Below are 16,037 nucleotides of genomic sequence, written 5' to 3'. Positions count from 1 at the left end.
TGCCTTATCATGCTTATATGTGCCGTGAAAGTTCTTTGTACACTCCCCAGATCTGCAATGCCGCCATTAGTTTACAGCAGTATTCCAGCCTAGAAAGCACAAGCGATCTGAAGAGAATCATGGGCTTGGTGTCCTTAGTTTTGAAGGTTCTCATTATCTATCCTACCATTTTCCTAGCAGATGAGGTAGATACATTGTTGTGGTCTTTGAAGATGAGGTCCTCTGGCATTATCACTCCCAGGTCCTTCACATTACTTTTCCACTCTATTGTATGGTTAGAATTTGTCATATACCCTGATACATTTTTAATTTCCTCAAGTTTCCCATATCTGAGTAGTTGAAATTTCCCCTCGCTGAACTTTATATTGTTTTGAGTGGCCCATTCGAAGATTTGGCTGATGTCCACTTGGAGTCTCGCGGTGTCTTCGATGGAGGTCACTGTCATGGTAATCCAGGTGTCATCCGCAAAGGAAGACATGGAGCTATGACTTACATCTCTATGTCAGAAATGAGGATGAGGAATAGAATGGGAGCGAGTACTGTGCCTTGTGGAACAGAGCTTGTTACAGAGGCTGCCTGGGACTTTACTCTGTTTACTATTACTCTGTGTTCTATTTGTCAGAAAGTTATAGATCCATCTACCAACTTTTCCTGTTATTCCTTTATCCCGCATTTTGTGTGCTATTACACTATGGTCACACTTATCGAAAGCTTTTGCAAAGTCTGTGTATAAAACATCTGTATTTTATATATCCTCTACAGCATCCAGGACCTTGTCATAGTGGTCTAGTAGTTGGGACAGGCAGGAGCGACATGCTCTAAACCCGTGTTGCCCTGGGTTGTGCAATTGATGGATATCTAGGTGGATGGCAATCTTGCTTCTTAGAACCCTCTCAAAGATTTTTATGATATGGGATGTTAGTGCTATCGGTCTGTAGTTTTTTGCAATTGCTTTACTGCCACCTTTGTGAAGTGGGACTATGTCTGTTGTTTTTAGTGTGTGTGGGATGACCCCTGTGTCCATGCCCCTTTCCATAAAATGCTGAAGGCATGCAATAGGGGCTTCTTGCAGTTCTTGATGAACACAGGGTTCCACGAGTCTGGGCCTGGAGCAGAGTGCATGGGCATGTCATTTATTGCCTCTTCAAAGTCTTGTGGAGTTAGGATAATATCTGAGATTTTTGGCATGTCCAAATTTTGGGCTTCATTCATAAAGAATTCATTTGGGTTGTCAACCCTTAGTCCGGGCAGTGGCTCGCTGAACACCGAGTCATATTGGGACTTTAGTATCCCATTCATTTCTTGGCTGTCATCTGTGTATGTCCCATCCCACCTAAGCAGGGGCCCAATACTGGATGTTGTTCTTCCTTAGATTTTGCATAAGAGAAGTATTTTTTTTTTTTTTTCCAATTTCCTTTATGGCTTTAAGTTCTTCCTGTGATTCTTGTCTCCTGTAAGATTCCTTCAGCCTAAGTTCAATATTTGCAATTTCATTGACTAGTGCCTCCCTTCGCATTTCCGATATATTGGTCCCACTCAGCAGCTCTGTGACTCTTCGTCTTCATCTATATAAGGAGCGTCTCTCTTTCTAGTTTACATCTTCTCTTTCTTTTTCTTAATGGAATGTGTCTTGAGCAGATCTCAAGAACCACCGAATTAATTTTTTCAAGGTAAATGCTTGGATCCATGCTGTTTACGATGTCTTCCCAGCTTGTTTCATTTAGGACATGCTTTACTTGATCCCATTGTATGTTTTTGTTATTGAAATTTAATTTCATGAAGAGACCTTCATGACTGCTCACATTTTGCTGGTCAGAAGCCCTGTGCATACATATCTGTACCTCTATTATGTTGTGATCCGAGTGTATTGTCTTTGATACGGTTATATTACATATCGGATCATCCTTGTAAGTGAAGATGAGGTCCAGCATATTTTCTAGTCTTGTAGTCTTGGTGGTGCTACTTGCTGCACAAGTCATTCCAATTTCTTTTTCTCCATTTATTGTTATAACCTGCTTATATTTTAGCCCTAGCCATGGTTCCAATGAATAAAAGAAATGCTTCTCATTGTGTAAAGTACATACACAGTACACTGTCCATAAAAGATGAGGTGGCTTTAAAGCCACTGTCAGCTGCCATGAGTTCAGTCTCGTGATAAAGGGAAATATGCTTTATTATGCTAATATCAACACTATGGCTTATTTAACTATCACAATTGATCTAATATGACATAATAAACAATATAAATACAGCCTCTCCTCACTTAACGACGGAGTTAGGGGCCTAAGTCCCCAAATTCATCGCTAATCACGGAATCACCACTGACACTTCCAAAGTGTCACCACCCAATATTAAAACATTCAGTTTTAAAGGAGGGGTTTGGGATACTGGCTGTTTGGAGTTACATCTGAATTGTCACATCTGTGCACCTTGGAAAGACGAAGTTGTAGTACTGATGGTATGTAGGGGGCTTTGTTTGCTGGCACTAATAAATGTTGATCTAGAGTGGAGGCCAATAACTGCCTCCACTCCAATAGTGCTCTGAGGTGTAGTATTTCTGCCATTTCCTGCCAGGTTTTTCTTCTTCCTGGCACTAAAAAGTCTCTTTCTCTGGAGTAGTTGTAACTACCCTGGTTTGCTTCCCAAGGTCTGTGTGATCTGTTCCTTCTTGTCCCTTTTAAATGGTTGTCTCCATAGGGAAGTGGAACAGAATTCTTCCTCCGTAAGCCATGCGTGTTGTTCGAGGCAACTAAAATGCCGGGAGCAAGGGGCTAGTAACCCCTTCACCTGTATAAATTACTAAATTGAAAAAAAAAGAAACTTTTTTTTTCTTTTTGGGCCACCCTGCCTCGGTGGGATATGGCCGGTTTGTTGAAAGAAGGAAGAAGTTTATCGAGTATCCCAGGTAAAGTGTACAGTAGGGTTTTTATTGAAAGAATTAGAGGTAAGACAGTGAGTAGGATTGGAGATGAACAAGGAGGCTTTAGAGTGGGTAGGGGATGTGTGGATCAAGTGTTTACATTAAAGCATACATGTATATGTGAACAGTATTTAGATAAAGGTAGGGAAAGTTTTTCATTGCATTTATGAATTTAGAAAAGGCGTATGATAAGAGTGGATAGGGGAGCAATGTGGCAAATGTTGCAGGTATATGGAATAGACAGTAAGTTACTAAATGCTGTAAAGAGTTTTTATGAGGATAGTGAGGCTCAGGTTAGGGTGTGTAGGAGAGAGGGAGATTACTTCCTGGTAAAAGTAGGTCTTAGACAGGGATATGTAATGTCACCATGGTTGTTTAATATATTAATGTATTTGGGTTGTAAAGAAGTTAATGCTAGGGTGTTGGAAAGAGGGTTGGGATTAAATTATGAATTAGACACTAAAGGAGGGGTTTCGGGATATATTGTGTATCTTCATACGTATATGCTTCTAAACTGTTGTGTTCTGAGCACCTCTGCAAAAACAGTGATTATATGTGAGTGAGGTGAAAGTGTTGAATGATGAAAGTATTTTCTTTTTGGGGATTTTCTTTCTTTTTTGGGTCACCCTGCCTCGGTGGGAGACGGCCGACTTGTTGAGAATAAAAAAAAAAATGTGCAGCCATTCATCTACATTAAATTATGGGGAATCAAAGACAAAATGGGAGTTGACACATTTACTTTTTGCTGATGATACTGTGTTTATGAGAGAGTCTAAAGAAAAATTGCAAAGGTTAGTGGATGAGTTTGGGAGCATGTGTCAAGGTAGAAAGTTGAAAGTGAACATAGATAAAAGTAAGGTGATGCTATCAAACGATTTAAAAAAGAAAAATTGGATATCACATTGGATAGAGGGAATATTGAAGAAGTGAATGTTTTCAGATATTTGGGAGGTGACCTGTCAGCTGATGGGTTTATGAAGGATGAGGTTAACCATAGAACTGATGAAGGAAAAAAGGTGAGTGGTGTGTTGAGGTATCTGTGGAGACAAAAAAAAAACAGTTTTCTATGGAGGCAAAGAAGGGAATGTACTGAAGTATAGTGGTACCAACACGCTTATATGGGTGTGAAGCTTGGGCTGCAAATGTTGCAGTGAGTAGGTGGCTGCAGGCAGTGGAGATGTCCTATCTAAGAGGAATGTGTGGTGTAAATATTATGCAGAGAATTCAGAGTGTGGAAATTAGGAGGTGTGGAGTTACTAAAGTATTAGTCAGACGGCTCAAGAGGGGTTGAGGTGGTTTGGTCATTTAGAGAGAATGGATCAAAGTAGAATGACTTGGTGTGCTTACAAATCTGTAAGGGAAGGAAGGAGGGGTAGGGGTCCTCAAAAAGGTTGGAGGGAGAGGATAAAGGAGGCTTTGTGGGTGAAGGGCTGGGACTTCAAGCAAGCATGTGTGAGTACGTTAAATAGGAGTGAATGGAGACTAATGGTTTTTGGGACTTGACGAGTTGTTGGAGTGCGAGCAGGATAATATTTTGTGAAGGGATTCAAGGAAACCGGTTAGCCGGACTCGAGTCCTGGAAATGGGAAGTACAATGCCTGCACTTTAAAGGAGGGGTTTGGGATATTGGCAGTTTGGAGATTGACTTTTAAACTGCTGTATCTGAGTGCCTCTGCAAAGACAGTGATTATGTATGAGTGAGGTGAAAGTGTTGAATGATGAAAGTTTTTTTCTTTTTGGAGATTCTTTCTTTTTGGGTCACCCTGCCTCGGTGGGAGACTACAGACGTGTTAAAAAAAGAATAAGGTTAAAGAGCAGAATTCAAGCTGTACTGTACATGCTGTTAGAAACACCAGTGATATGTCAGATCATCTAGTACTGTGGTAGCTAGGGTAATAGCAAGAGGAAGGTGGAATACAAAGTTTATGTGCTTCTCTACTTCAAATATGTACATACATCTTTTAGCACTTATGTATTACAGGGAAATATCCTACCAAGTCAAAATTTTAAGTCTGTCCCTTCATTTTTTTATCACTTCATGGACAACTAGGCCAACTGCTAGTATGGAGACTTACTTGAAGTGTACTTTAGAGATGGCAGAAAGGAAAGTGCTGTCAAAATGATCTTTGCTGAAGCGATAATCAGCATCGCCTCTACCAAATGTATACGAATTGTTGATTAAGTCTGAAAAAGAATTAAAATGTAAACTCAATAGAGTAGAGTAAATGCTGTATTGTAATTATATTCAGCAAAATGTGTTTATAAACAAATATGAAGTAATGAAAACACTAATTGTTATGAATGACAAATGAGGATTGTCTGAGATCTGACCCTACAATTTACATTTTAAAATAATGTGGGACTCATGAATAACTTGGAAAAATAAATAAAAAATTAAATGACCCTTCAGATATCTAATTACTGGAAACGTTTTTGCTTCAGTACTTTAATAAAAATCGAAAGGTCTACACTTGTCCTAAAATCTAAACATTCTACTTTTGAGGGAAAGTGCTAAACCCACAGGGCTTATACAGCACCTAGGGAAATAGAAGATATTCAGGACTGATTCAAAGAACTGGAATGCAGGTCCAAATACATTAACTATCTGCCAGGGATCACAGCCCAGCAGCTACACCATATGAAATATCACTTCAACTGGATTTGTTAGGCGAGTTAATTATACATAACAAGCTAGCCCCATGGCTCCAATGCCTTAGATCATTAATAAAAAGCCTCAAGAACATTTCATCACCATCAATGCACTCCTTTCACCCTTGAAAATGAATATAGCATTAAATAACAACAGCTATTACTACTTTAGAAGGTACACAAGTAGTGTCTGACATCTTATGCCTTACGGTTAAACGAGTCAAGTTCCTCATGGCCTGAGGAAGCATGTTTACTGATCACTCACTGTTAGTACTCTGCCAAAAAGAAACTAGTACACTTCTGATTAACTGATTGTCTGAATTTTCATGTTAAGAGTTCTCACTGAAAATTTTGTTAATGAATTTACCGAGTGTCTATAAATTTGATGAAAAATTTAAAATACAACCCACAACAAAGCAAAATTTAATTGCATTTTTAGCAATAATAACTATCAACATGCAGCTTTTATTTTTCAATAAGATATTTATTGACTGCTCTGGAATGCAACATCTGATGGAAAATGTGTATAAATGTATATATAAAAAAAGCTATTACATGTAACCACATTCTTTAAAATATGTAAATGACCATTCTACAAAAAAAAAGTTACTTTTGACAGACAACAGTGGGTAATTTAGAGGTAAGCCACTGTATATAACCAAACCTTTCAGTCATTAACAGAGTAAACAAAATTAAGGATAAAATGAAAATTACCAATAAGAACAAATTAAATATGTACAGTGGAACCTCGGTTTTCAAGATTAATTTGTTCAAGAAAGTCTGACGAAAACCGAACTGTACGAAAACTGAAGCAATATTTCCCATAAGAAATAATGTAAATCCAACTGATTTTTTCCAGACACCCAAAAATATTAACAAAAAATACATTTTATAGAGAATAACTAAAGTTTTACATACCGAAAACAATGAGATAAATATAAATGACTAATGAAATGGATAAATGAACATTTAACATCACTTTCACCTTTACTGAAGACTTGTTGGCGTATGGAAGATGGCGAGGAGGGGAGAGGGAGGAGAGGTTATTGTTTGGAAGGGAAATCCCCTTCCATAAGGACTTCAGGTATCAAGGCTCTATCCAGGGTTACTTCCCTTCTTTGTCTTTTACTGAGACTAGGGCCAGCTTGAGATTCACTGTACCCCTGTTGCACAAAAAATCTGTCCAGAGAGGTCTGTTTCTGTCTCTAAGATTTGCCTAAAATGGGACAAGGCACTGTCATTGAACATGTTGCAGACATGGCTTGCAACAGCTTTATTAGGGTGATATTTCTCCACAAAACTTTGCAACTCACTCCACTTTGCACACATGTCCTTAATCACTGAAGAAGGCACATTCTCCCCTCTCTTCCTCCTCCTCTGATACAATTTCCTCAGCTGCGATCTGTTGCTGTTCCAGTTGAAAGTGTTGCAGCTCTTCAGTGGTTAGCTCTTCCCTGTGGTCGTCCATCAACTCTTCCACATCCTGGCCACTCGCATCCAACCCGATGGACTTTCCCAAAGACACAATAGATTCCACAACAGGAATAGGGTCGTCAGGGTCAGGGTCAGCCTCAACCTATCAACTGTCTTGCCTTTTTGCAAATTATTGACTCCAAAACACTATCTCTCATGTGGAGTGATGTTCACTCAACAACAAACAAAGGCAGACCGAGTCACTCGGTGCTTCAGTGGCCGAGTGACACGGGCGGGCAGGCAGACACGTTTGGTATGGACCATTGTCAACTCTACAAAAACGAGGCGATGTACAAAAACTGGGATAAAATTTTGACAGAAAAAGTGATCAAAAACCAAATCCTACAAAAACTGGGGCATACGAACACCGAGGTTCCACTGTACAAAAAACCATCTTAATAATTACTTACTGCACAGTAAAGTTGGATTCAACTGGTTTATGGCTGACAGTAGAAAAGAAATATTACAGAACAAGCTCTTAGGTAGTTTTTCCCTACACAGTGAAATGTTTCAATGAAATCTCATTCTGCAAAATGTCTTGTCTTTGCTGAACAGCCAAGTGTTTATTTTGAATAACTGGTTTAGAGGTATTAGAAAATAATTAGCTTAGTTATTTAAACACTGTTTGCATTTGTTGGCAGTAAATACAGTATAAGATGTGTTTAATAGTATGTACATTTATGTGATTTGTACTAACTTTGACAAGCTGCTGAACAAGTTATGGAGCATGCATTTCCTTATTTGGGTTACCCTGCCTTGGTGAGAAACAAATGTAGTAAGGAAGGTTTTGTGTGTGAGGGGCTTAATTTCCAGCAAGCATGCATGAGTGTGTTAGACAGGAGCAAGTGGAGGTAAATAGTTTTTATGACTTGACATGGTGTTGGAGCGTGAGCAAAGTAACATTTATGAAGGGATTCAGGGAAACCGGTTAGCCAGACTCGAGTCCTGGAGATGGGAAGCACAGTGCCTGCACTCTGAAGAGGGTGGGGATATTTGCAGTTTTGAACCATAGTATCGGCACCCCTTTGGCATGACAGTGATGGAGCAAGTGAGTGGAGTGTGATTCTTCACTTTTTTTGGTCACCCTGCCTTGATGCGAGACAGCCAGTTTGTTAAAAAAAGTGCGAAATCAAGAATATTCTTTGTACAGTAATATTTTAATATAGCTCAGCAATTTAATCATTATAAGCACACTATTAACAAACCTTATGTGTAACAGTCCCAAAAAACATAATATTGTACAATATACTCAACAGTACTTTATGTAATCCTGTCATCAGCTAACAGTGTTTTTATCATTATTATTACACCTAAGGTAATAAAGCAATTAACTCTTGCGGGGGTTATGCAGACGAGTCATGAAAGATGGCCAAAAGTCCAACTTAAATTTAACAACAGCTTGTTAAGTCACACTCACACCAACAACAATGCCAGTCATCATACAAGTGCCAAGCTCATTTAAAAAAATGATATACTGTGGGATTTAACAAGGCACAGTGGAACCTTGGTATACGACCTTAATTCATTCCAGAAGGCTGTTCGAGTACAGCTCTGTTTGAGTATTGAACAAGTACGTACTTCCCAACCAATTTTCTCTTTGGTTGGTTATCACTAATCATCATAGGCCCCTTGGTGACTTTTATACAATACAAGAAAACCTAAAAAAAAATGTGAAGAAACACGAAATAGTTTACAGCGAAGTTCTGGCAGGTCGTATTTGTTTGGTAGAGTGCTGAGCTTTGAGTAGGGAGCTGGTCGTATACCGAGGTTCCACTGTATTTGAATGCATAACATGCAGAAGTCTGTAGATTCATTGCCCTCAACACCAGAATGAAAAGGAACCCAGCAAAAGATGTCTTCCTGTGTCTGCTGAAGATGTGATAAATCAAAGGTCTGGATCACTTACAATGTATTTGAAACTCAGACCACATCAAATGATGAGGCAAGTATAGACAATTATCAAGCCATTACAAAAGGTTATGAAATTTAACACAGCCTACCTATTTATGTAGTAATAATAAATGCAAATAAAAATAGTTAATATGTACTTACTGCATATGGACACATTCTCTCTTACAGAAAATAGTCTGCCCCATATACTCTCTGTATCTGGATAATCAAAGGTACCAGTAAGTACTTCTTGAGTTTCCCGGAGCCCCTGCAAAGCAAAATTTTTTTTTTTTTTACTGCAGTATTGGCAAAATAGGGTACAGTTAAAGACAATGTTTCTAATAAAAATTGCTAATACAAATGGAAAAACAATGTAGCTACAAGCACAAATTCAAAGAATATTAATTATCATCTGCAAGAAATTGTCTCTTTGTAAAAATTTTAGATTTCCAAGAAACTAAAATTTCAGAATGACAGCCTATTCAGCAAAATCTTAACTGAAGTATCTCAAAAAAGACTAGGTATTATAGGTAATATATTATTATATTTCCAACTGACTATTAAACCTTACTTCACTAGCATTTAAATTTTTGTACAGTATTTCACACAATTTAACTTATACTGAGAAATGTATAGAAATGTGTAATGTACAGGCAACTTTTATTTAGGAAAATTTACTCTTACCAGACCCTTCCTCAAGCCAATCAGCTGAATGCAAGTTTTATTTCTCTAGATCAAACACTGAATGTTTGACCCCTTCACCTACACCAGGGGTCACTGACTTGGGTATCTGACAAATAAATTCTTAAACTAAAAATAAAGATTAATGTACAGTATTAGCTACAAGAAAGTAATTGTATATGCATAGACATTCCTACTTTGTATTGGACTGATGAAGCCACTGTGTGGCAAAACGTTTCCTTAATGAAGATTCCCACGTGTTGCACAAGTGTCTCAATCTTCAACGTGTCGGTTTTCAAAACCATTTATCACACAGTATTAGCTACAAGAAACTAACTGTATATGCACAGGCATTTCTATATATACATGTATTGTACTTACATACAATAATATCACAGTAAACAGGTGTTATCACAAAATGCTAAATAACCAGATAAAAATATTTAATTTCCAAACACTTTCGTGATTTCTCACATTATCAAGGAACTGTAAAAATAATAGCACAGCAGAAGGCTTATAAGGCTGAGATATCACTTCACATATGACCTCACACTTGACCCAGCACACTGAGCATGGTAGTGTAGTGAAGGTTTGCATACTGTACAGTGGAACCCGCTTAACGATCACCTCCCAATGCGACCAATTATGTAAGTGTATTTATTTAAGTGCGTTTGTACGTGTATGTTTGGGGGTCTGAAATGGACTAATCTACTTCACAATATTCCTTATGGGAACAAATTCGGTCAGTACTGGCACCTGAACATACTTCTGGAATGAAAAAATATCGTTAACCAGGGGCCCACTGTACTTTCATAAACTAAGCAAATATATAGTATGTACTTATGTTCTGGGACCTTACTGTAACAAAAGCAAGCATATATACAAATTTTTATTGTAGTTTGTTGTAGCAAATACATCAGCCTTTACTTTTAGTTAAATAATTGTTTGTCGGATATACTCCCAGAGGTTATACAGTGACCTCGAGACCAGGTCAAGAAAAACATGAAATTCTAGAACTAGAAAAATAAATCACTAGAATTCTTGTACTCTGCTGATTCCAAATATCTATAGCTCAATAGACATGATCGTAATTCTGGTAATAATCAGACTTAGATAAGGTTTAGAGGCAAGTTCAAAGCATATTATATTCACAGGGAACCTGTAGAGTTCATACAGCACCTGGCAGAATGGGAAGAATTCAGATTTGATCCAAGAAAAAGGAATGCATGTCCAATTCCTTAGATCAAGAGCCCCTCACTAGTATCTAGGTTCCTCCTCTAAGGAGAGTTCAGAGCATAGGATAACCCTGACTATCAAATCTGAAGAGATTTGGAAATGGCAAAGTGTTAAATCCTCAAAATATTAGTCATGTTCAAAAAGTTCCCCACAGATATTTATTTAGGTTACATTGATTGGTTTGGTGCTTTTTAATATCAAAATTTAGGAGAGATTAATACATTTTTTTATTTTCTTGGCTATTAAATATAGTATTTTAGATAATTAAAATCTGAACCAAGTTCAATTAAATTTGATTTTAATAAAAAAAAAGCAATGAGAAATCAAGAAAGTTACACAAAAGAAAAAAATAGTTACTTTATCATTATAAATATTAATTAGACTTGGGTGAGTCAGTTATGAGGTAGTTTCATATCAGCTGACTGTGTTCACCTAGTAGTAAATAGATGCCTAGGAGATGGCTGTTGTGGGTGGAATCCTAGGAAAGAGCACTCAGGACCAATAGAATTAAGTCACACTTACTGGCTTTCATGGTTGTATCTCGAGTTGTAAACTCGCTGGGGGTAAACAATCTACCTGTTCCAACAAGCTCAATTGGAAAACTAGGTAGCATATTTTAACATGTCTAGTTCCCAAGTAGTCTTTAACAATTAGGATTAGTTTGTCTGAAATGCACTGCATGCTAGTAGCTTTCTTTTATGTCTATCAATATTTTACATGTCAACTATGTCATGTGTACTGCATAAAAGAAATACAAAATTGAAATCGAATACTAGTGCTGTGTTGAGGACAAAACCCAATATTTAAATACAACTACATTGTGTGGCTACCCTGATCTACGTGCCACTTCACCAGGTTAGAGCAAGAGCTCTGTTTACTTACTACACCCATCTGGCAGATAGGCATGTTAGGTATTATCACAGGATTGATTTCACACGTTGTTCCAGTAGAGTTGAAATCATATTTAAATGGAAACTGTTAGTTCATGTCGGCCATCACTAATCCGGCAATTAGTTATCCAGTTCCATCAGTAATCCGGCACTAATTTCAGCTAGCATAATTTCAACTTTCATCATTATACCGACTCAGAAATTGTGCAGATTGTTGTAAATCCCCAGTAGCAAGCCAGTGGAGGAGAAAGCAGTGATGAAAATGAGGAAGATGTAGCAGTCTCTACTGATAGGTTAATTCTGTTCTAACCTAACCACTCTGTAATCCGGCAAACTCTATAGTCCGGCACACTACAGGTCCCAATTATGCCAGATTAGTGATGGCTGACCTGTAATGAAGAAAAGGCAAAGGTACAAGGAAAGCTTTCACTGGCATTGTATTGCTGTATATAGAGCATTATGAAGTCAATCATTGGCATTATAATGTTCTTTACAGTAAAAAATGTTCCATGTATTTGTTGGCAGTGCATTCAGCTCACATACTGAAAGGTCCATGGTTTGATCCCAGCACAGGTGGAAACCACTAAGCATGTTTTCTCACACCAACTAACCGTTAACCTAGAAGTAGGCAGGTACCTGTGCATTTGTCAACTTTTGTGAATCATATCTCAGGTGGTGGTGGTAGTAGTATACCTTAGGGCTGGAAAGCCGAGGTAGGATAGTACGTTTATTTAGGTACAGGTACACACAAATACAATCATCATACTGTACATAGTTTAACATGAGTAAATTACCTACGATAACCCAAAAAAGTCAAAGAGACTGGGGTTCTTGTAACAGCTCTTAGCCTGTAAGGAAAAAATCCTGCACCTGTCTTTTCTTCAGACCTATTTCAACTCTCAATAGAAATAAATCTTGCTGATTTGACTGGGTTAATTTTAGTTAATTATATATTAGGTACTGGTGTCCAGCCAAGCCACAAAGATTTTAAATCACCAATGTCAGCAAGATATCCAAGTGGCAGGTTCAGTGACTCAAAAATAAGACCATGATTTATCCAACAGCATAATTTAGGTTTAGTTAGGCATATGACATTAGCACTGCCAATAACTTTACTAAATTTCTTGTGGGTAAATGTAGCCAGTAAGAAAACATGGAAGATTTCTCCTAACCAAGCAACAACTTGGGACCATCTGAAATTTCTTGCATTCAATGGAAGAGTTGCATTTGTATATGACTATCGAGTTATCCTTTATTAAATCTACATAATGCACATTTTGTATCCTTAATACCATTGTAAAAAAAAAAAAAAAAAAAATATGTTATGTACCCATTAAAGCCAATAAAGTCAAATAAAGGGTCCTTTACTTGAATAAGAGTAGCCTTAGGGAAAAAAAAAAAAAAGGGACTAACGGGCACTCAATATGAATAAGTTTCGGGGGTAAGATCTGTTCAGATGCTTTGCACGCAAACCAACGTAACACAGCTGAGCATTAGCCATCCAGGATAACCCAATAAAGTCAGTGCATCATCGGAAACTCATTTCTGTTAGGGTCCTTTAATCTTGTCCCCCCAGGATGTGAATCAAGTCAATTAACAACCAGGTACCTACTTGATGCTGAGTGAATAGGGACAACAGGCGTAAGGAAACATTCCCAGTGTTGTCACCCATGCCAGGGATTGAACCACGGGCACTCAATGTGATATGGGTGCATTATCAACCAGGTCATGGGACGGTAACTATCCTAGCCAGGTGATGCACACACACCCAGTCTTTTATCAAAGCAAATTAAAATGGCTTCATTGGCTTAATCACACATCTGTGAGCTATATTGTCATTAGATATAAGCAGTGAATGAACCCACATTATTTTAAAAACTGGTGTATATTAATGTGAAAATAATGCTAATAAATTCAGTATCAACTCATTGATACTGAATAAGTATAAAATAAAAATGCATTAATAATTTCTTGATAACAGTAATTACATTGACGGAGAAGTGCTAATTCAGTAGAGGTCATGTAATACCCAGGAATGAGAAGCAATCAGGTTTGATCAAAGGAAGGGGAGGACAAAAGTGACCTTCTTAAATCAAGAGCCCTTCACCACAATCAGGCAACTTCCCTTGATGTATGGATAATGGTAATACTGTAATGATAAATACAGTCCCATTTTACTATCAACCTTCACATTTTTTTTTTTTTTACCAAAGTTCCAAAATCTGTTCTTTAGATACATGGCTTGATTGTTAATGTTCTAAGCCCACACACTGAGGGGTCTGGGATCAAACCCCAGCATGGGTGAAACATTGAGCATGTTTCCTCACACCTGCTGTCACTGTTCACCTAGCAGTAAGTAGGTACCTGGGTGTTAGTCGACTGGTGTGGGTCGCATCCTGGGGGACAAAATTAACTTAAGTTGCCCAAAATGCTCTACATAAGCAGGCTTTTCTATTTATTATGTCAGTGTTGTCAACTAGGCTTGTATTAGTTGTGTCATGTATTTTAAAAATATTTTATTATTGTTATTTATATACGCCTAAAAATAATTATTTCTTACGACTCAAGATATGCTTTAACCATAAATATTTTCTGTACAATTACTTGTAGAAATAAATTATTATTATTACTACTACTACTATTATTACTATAATTATTATTAAATTATTAACACATGAATTAGTCGCAAAATTTTCACAAACTCGGAAAATTCTCGCATTAAACGTTAAGAAAATATTTCGATTTTTTTATGAGTAACACACACCGAGTATAAAATAATAGTCAGCTTGTAAAGCTGCCCAAAATACATGACGACCTTAAAAAAAACAATAAATCAAGAGCAAAAAGTCAAGAATGTTTTGCTAAACATGACCTACAAACTGCCGGGGAAGACATTCCTCCAGACACATGTTAGAGGTAATGTCTGACTACACTGCTCACCTGAGTGCTCGCCTGACTGTTAATTATGTTCTCCATTATGGGTGAAGAAGTGGACGAGGTGTGTGGGCAAGGTAGAGGAGGAAGACAGTGTGAGATGAGCAGCAATGGTCGCCATGGATATGTTGCTACTGACCCAACAACACCACCACACTACTATATTACTGCAAATTAACAGCCACCTAAGTTCCCCTCGTCTTCTGATAATATGGTCATTTTTCCACTATAATCTACCTTATCTATAATTGCTATCACATTTTTGTCTGTTTCGTAAGGTGAAGTTTGGGATCTTTCCTTAATTTACGGTATAACAAAAAATTTTAAGAGTTGTTAGCAAAACTCTGCAACAATTGTCATCAAAGATTTGTTAAGTTATACCATGAATTAAGGAAGGATCCTGGACTTTATGAAATATATTGAGCAAATTCGATAGTAATTATGGACAAGGTAGATTATAGTGGGAAAATGACCATGTTATTAGAAGATTGGGGAAATTATGTGCCTCTTAACTTATGTTTTTATTTAGGTCTACATAATTTGAAATGTTACGGTGGTTTTATATGGTAAATAACCCAGATGAGCCAGTAAAGTGACTTGTTTAAAAATTATACACAATTATACTCCCATTGAAAATAAATCAGTTTGACCTAACTGGTAAGACTAAGAATAGGTTATTTCAGCATGATAAATGTTTGTATAAAGGAATAAAACAATTGGGTGGACATGCCAAAAGTCCCTTTACATGAACAGCATTTCTGGCAAACTTTAAACTAACTTACTAACTTAAGATTAATAAGACAATAACAGTTAGTTTAATATTTTTATTATGCACCGCATATCCGACCTGTGGGCGGTAGTTAATAATAATAATAATAATCAAACCATACGACGGCCCAGTGGCTAACGCGAATTTTGAGATTCTGACCGCGGGTTCAAACCCCACCCGTAGTATGGCTTGTTTGCAATCGTGTCATTACGATTTCGTGAGTTATTAATAATAATAACATCTTTATTTACTACAATTACATGTACAAGGTATACAGTCCTAGCTGACATCAATGATATACTACTATATAGAAAGCCGAAGAGAGTGTGAAGTTGTTATCCACGTTAACCGGGTTCAATAAATTTCAGCTAACCTCTTCTGAACGGCTTCCATATTTAATGGTTGATGCATCTTAGGGCGAAGATAGTGTACTTGGAGTTTACCTGGAGAGAGTTCCGGGGGTCAACGCCCCCGCGGCCCGATCTGTGACCAGGCCTCCTGGTGGATCAGAGCCTGATTAACCAGGCTGTTACTGCTGGCTGCACGCAATCCAACGTACGAGCCACAGCCCGGCAGGTCAGGTACGGACTTTAGG

At 37.6% G+C, this 16,037-nt stretch overlaps 1 protein-coding gene across 4 annotated transcripts in view; it reads right to left on the bottom strand.

Annotated features, from left to right (window-relative positions):
- Window positions 1–14,892, bottom strand: part of LOC128695821 (myosin light chain kinase A) — a 56,876-nt gene extending 41,984 nt beyond the window's left edge. The window contains exons 1-3 of one of the 4 annotated variants that reach the window (XM_070084798.1): window positions 14,680–14,892; window positions 9,095–9,200; window positions 4,996–5,104 (exon numbers count right to left, since the gene is read on the bottom strand). In XM_070084798.1, the coding sequence (XP_069940899.1) occupies window positions 4,996–5,104; window positions 9,095–9,200; window positions 14,680–14,715 (251 nt within the window). In that variant the 5' untranslated portion in view covers window positions 14,716–14,892. The other 3 variants (XM_070084795.1, XM_070084796.1, XM_070084797.1) reach the window with 3 other exon arrangements.
- Between the last annotated feature and the right edge of the window lie 1,145 nt (window positions 14,893–16,037).

The sequence above is a fragment of the Cherax quadricarinatus genome, chromosome 14 (genome assembly GCF_038502225.1).
Source record: "Cherax quadricarinatus isolate ZL_2023a chromosome 14, ASM3850222v1, whole genome shotgun sequence".
NCBI classification, from domain to species: Eukaryota; Metazoa; Arthropoda; class Malacostraca; order Decapoda; family Parastacidae; genus Cherax; species Cherax quadricarinatus.
Note: the sequence above shows the minus strand (reverse complement) of the source record. Positions and strands in the feature narration are given on the sequence as shown.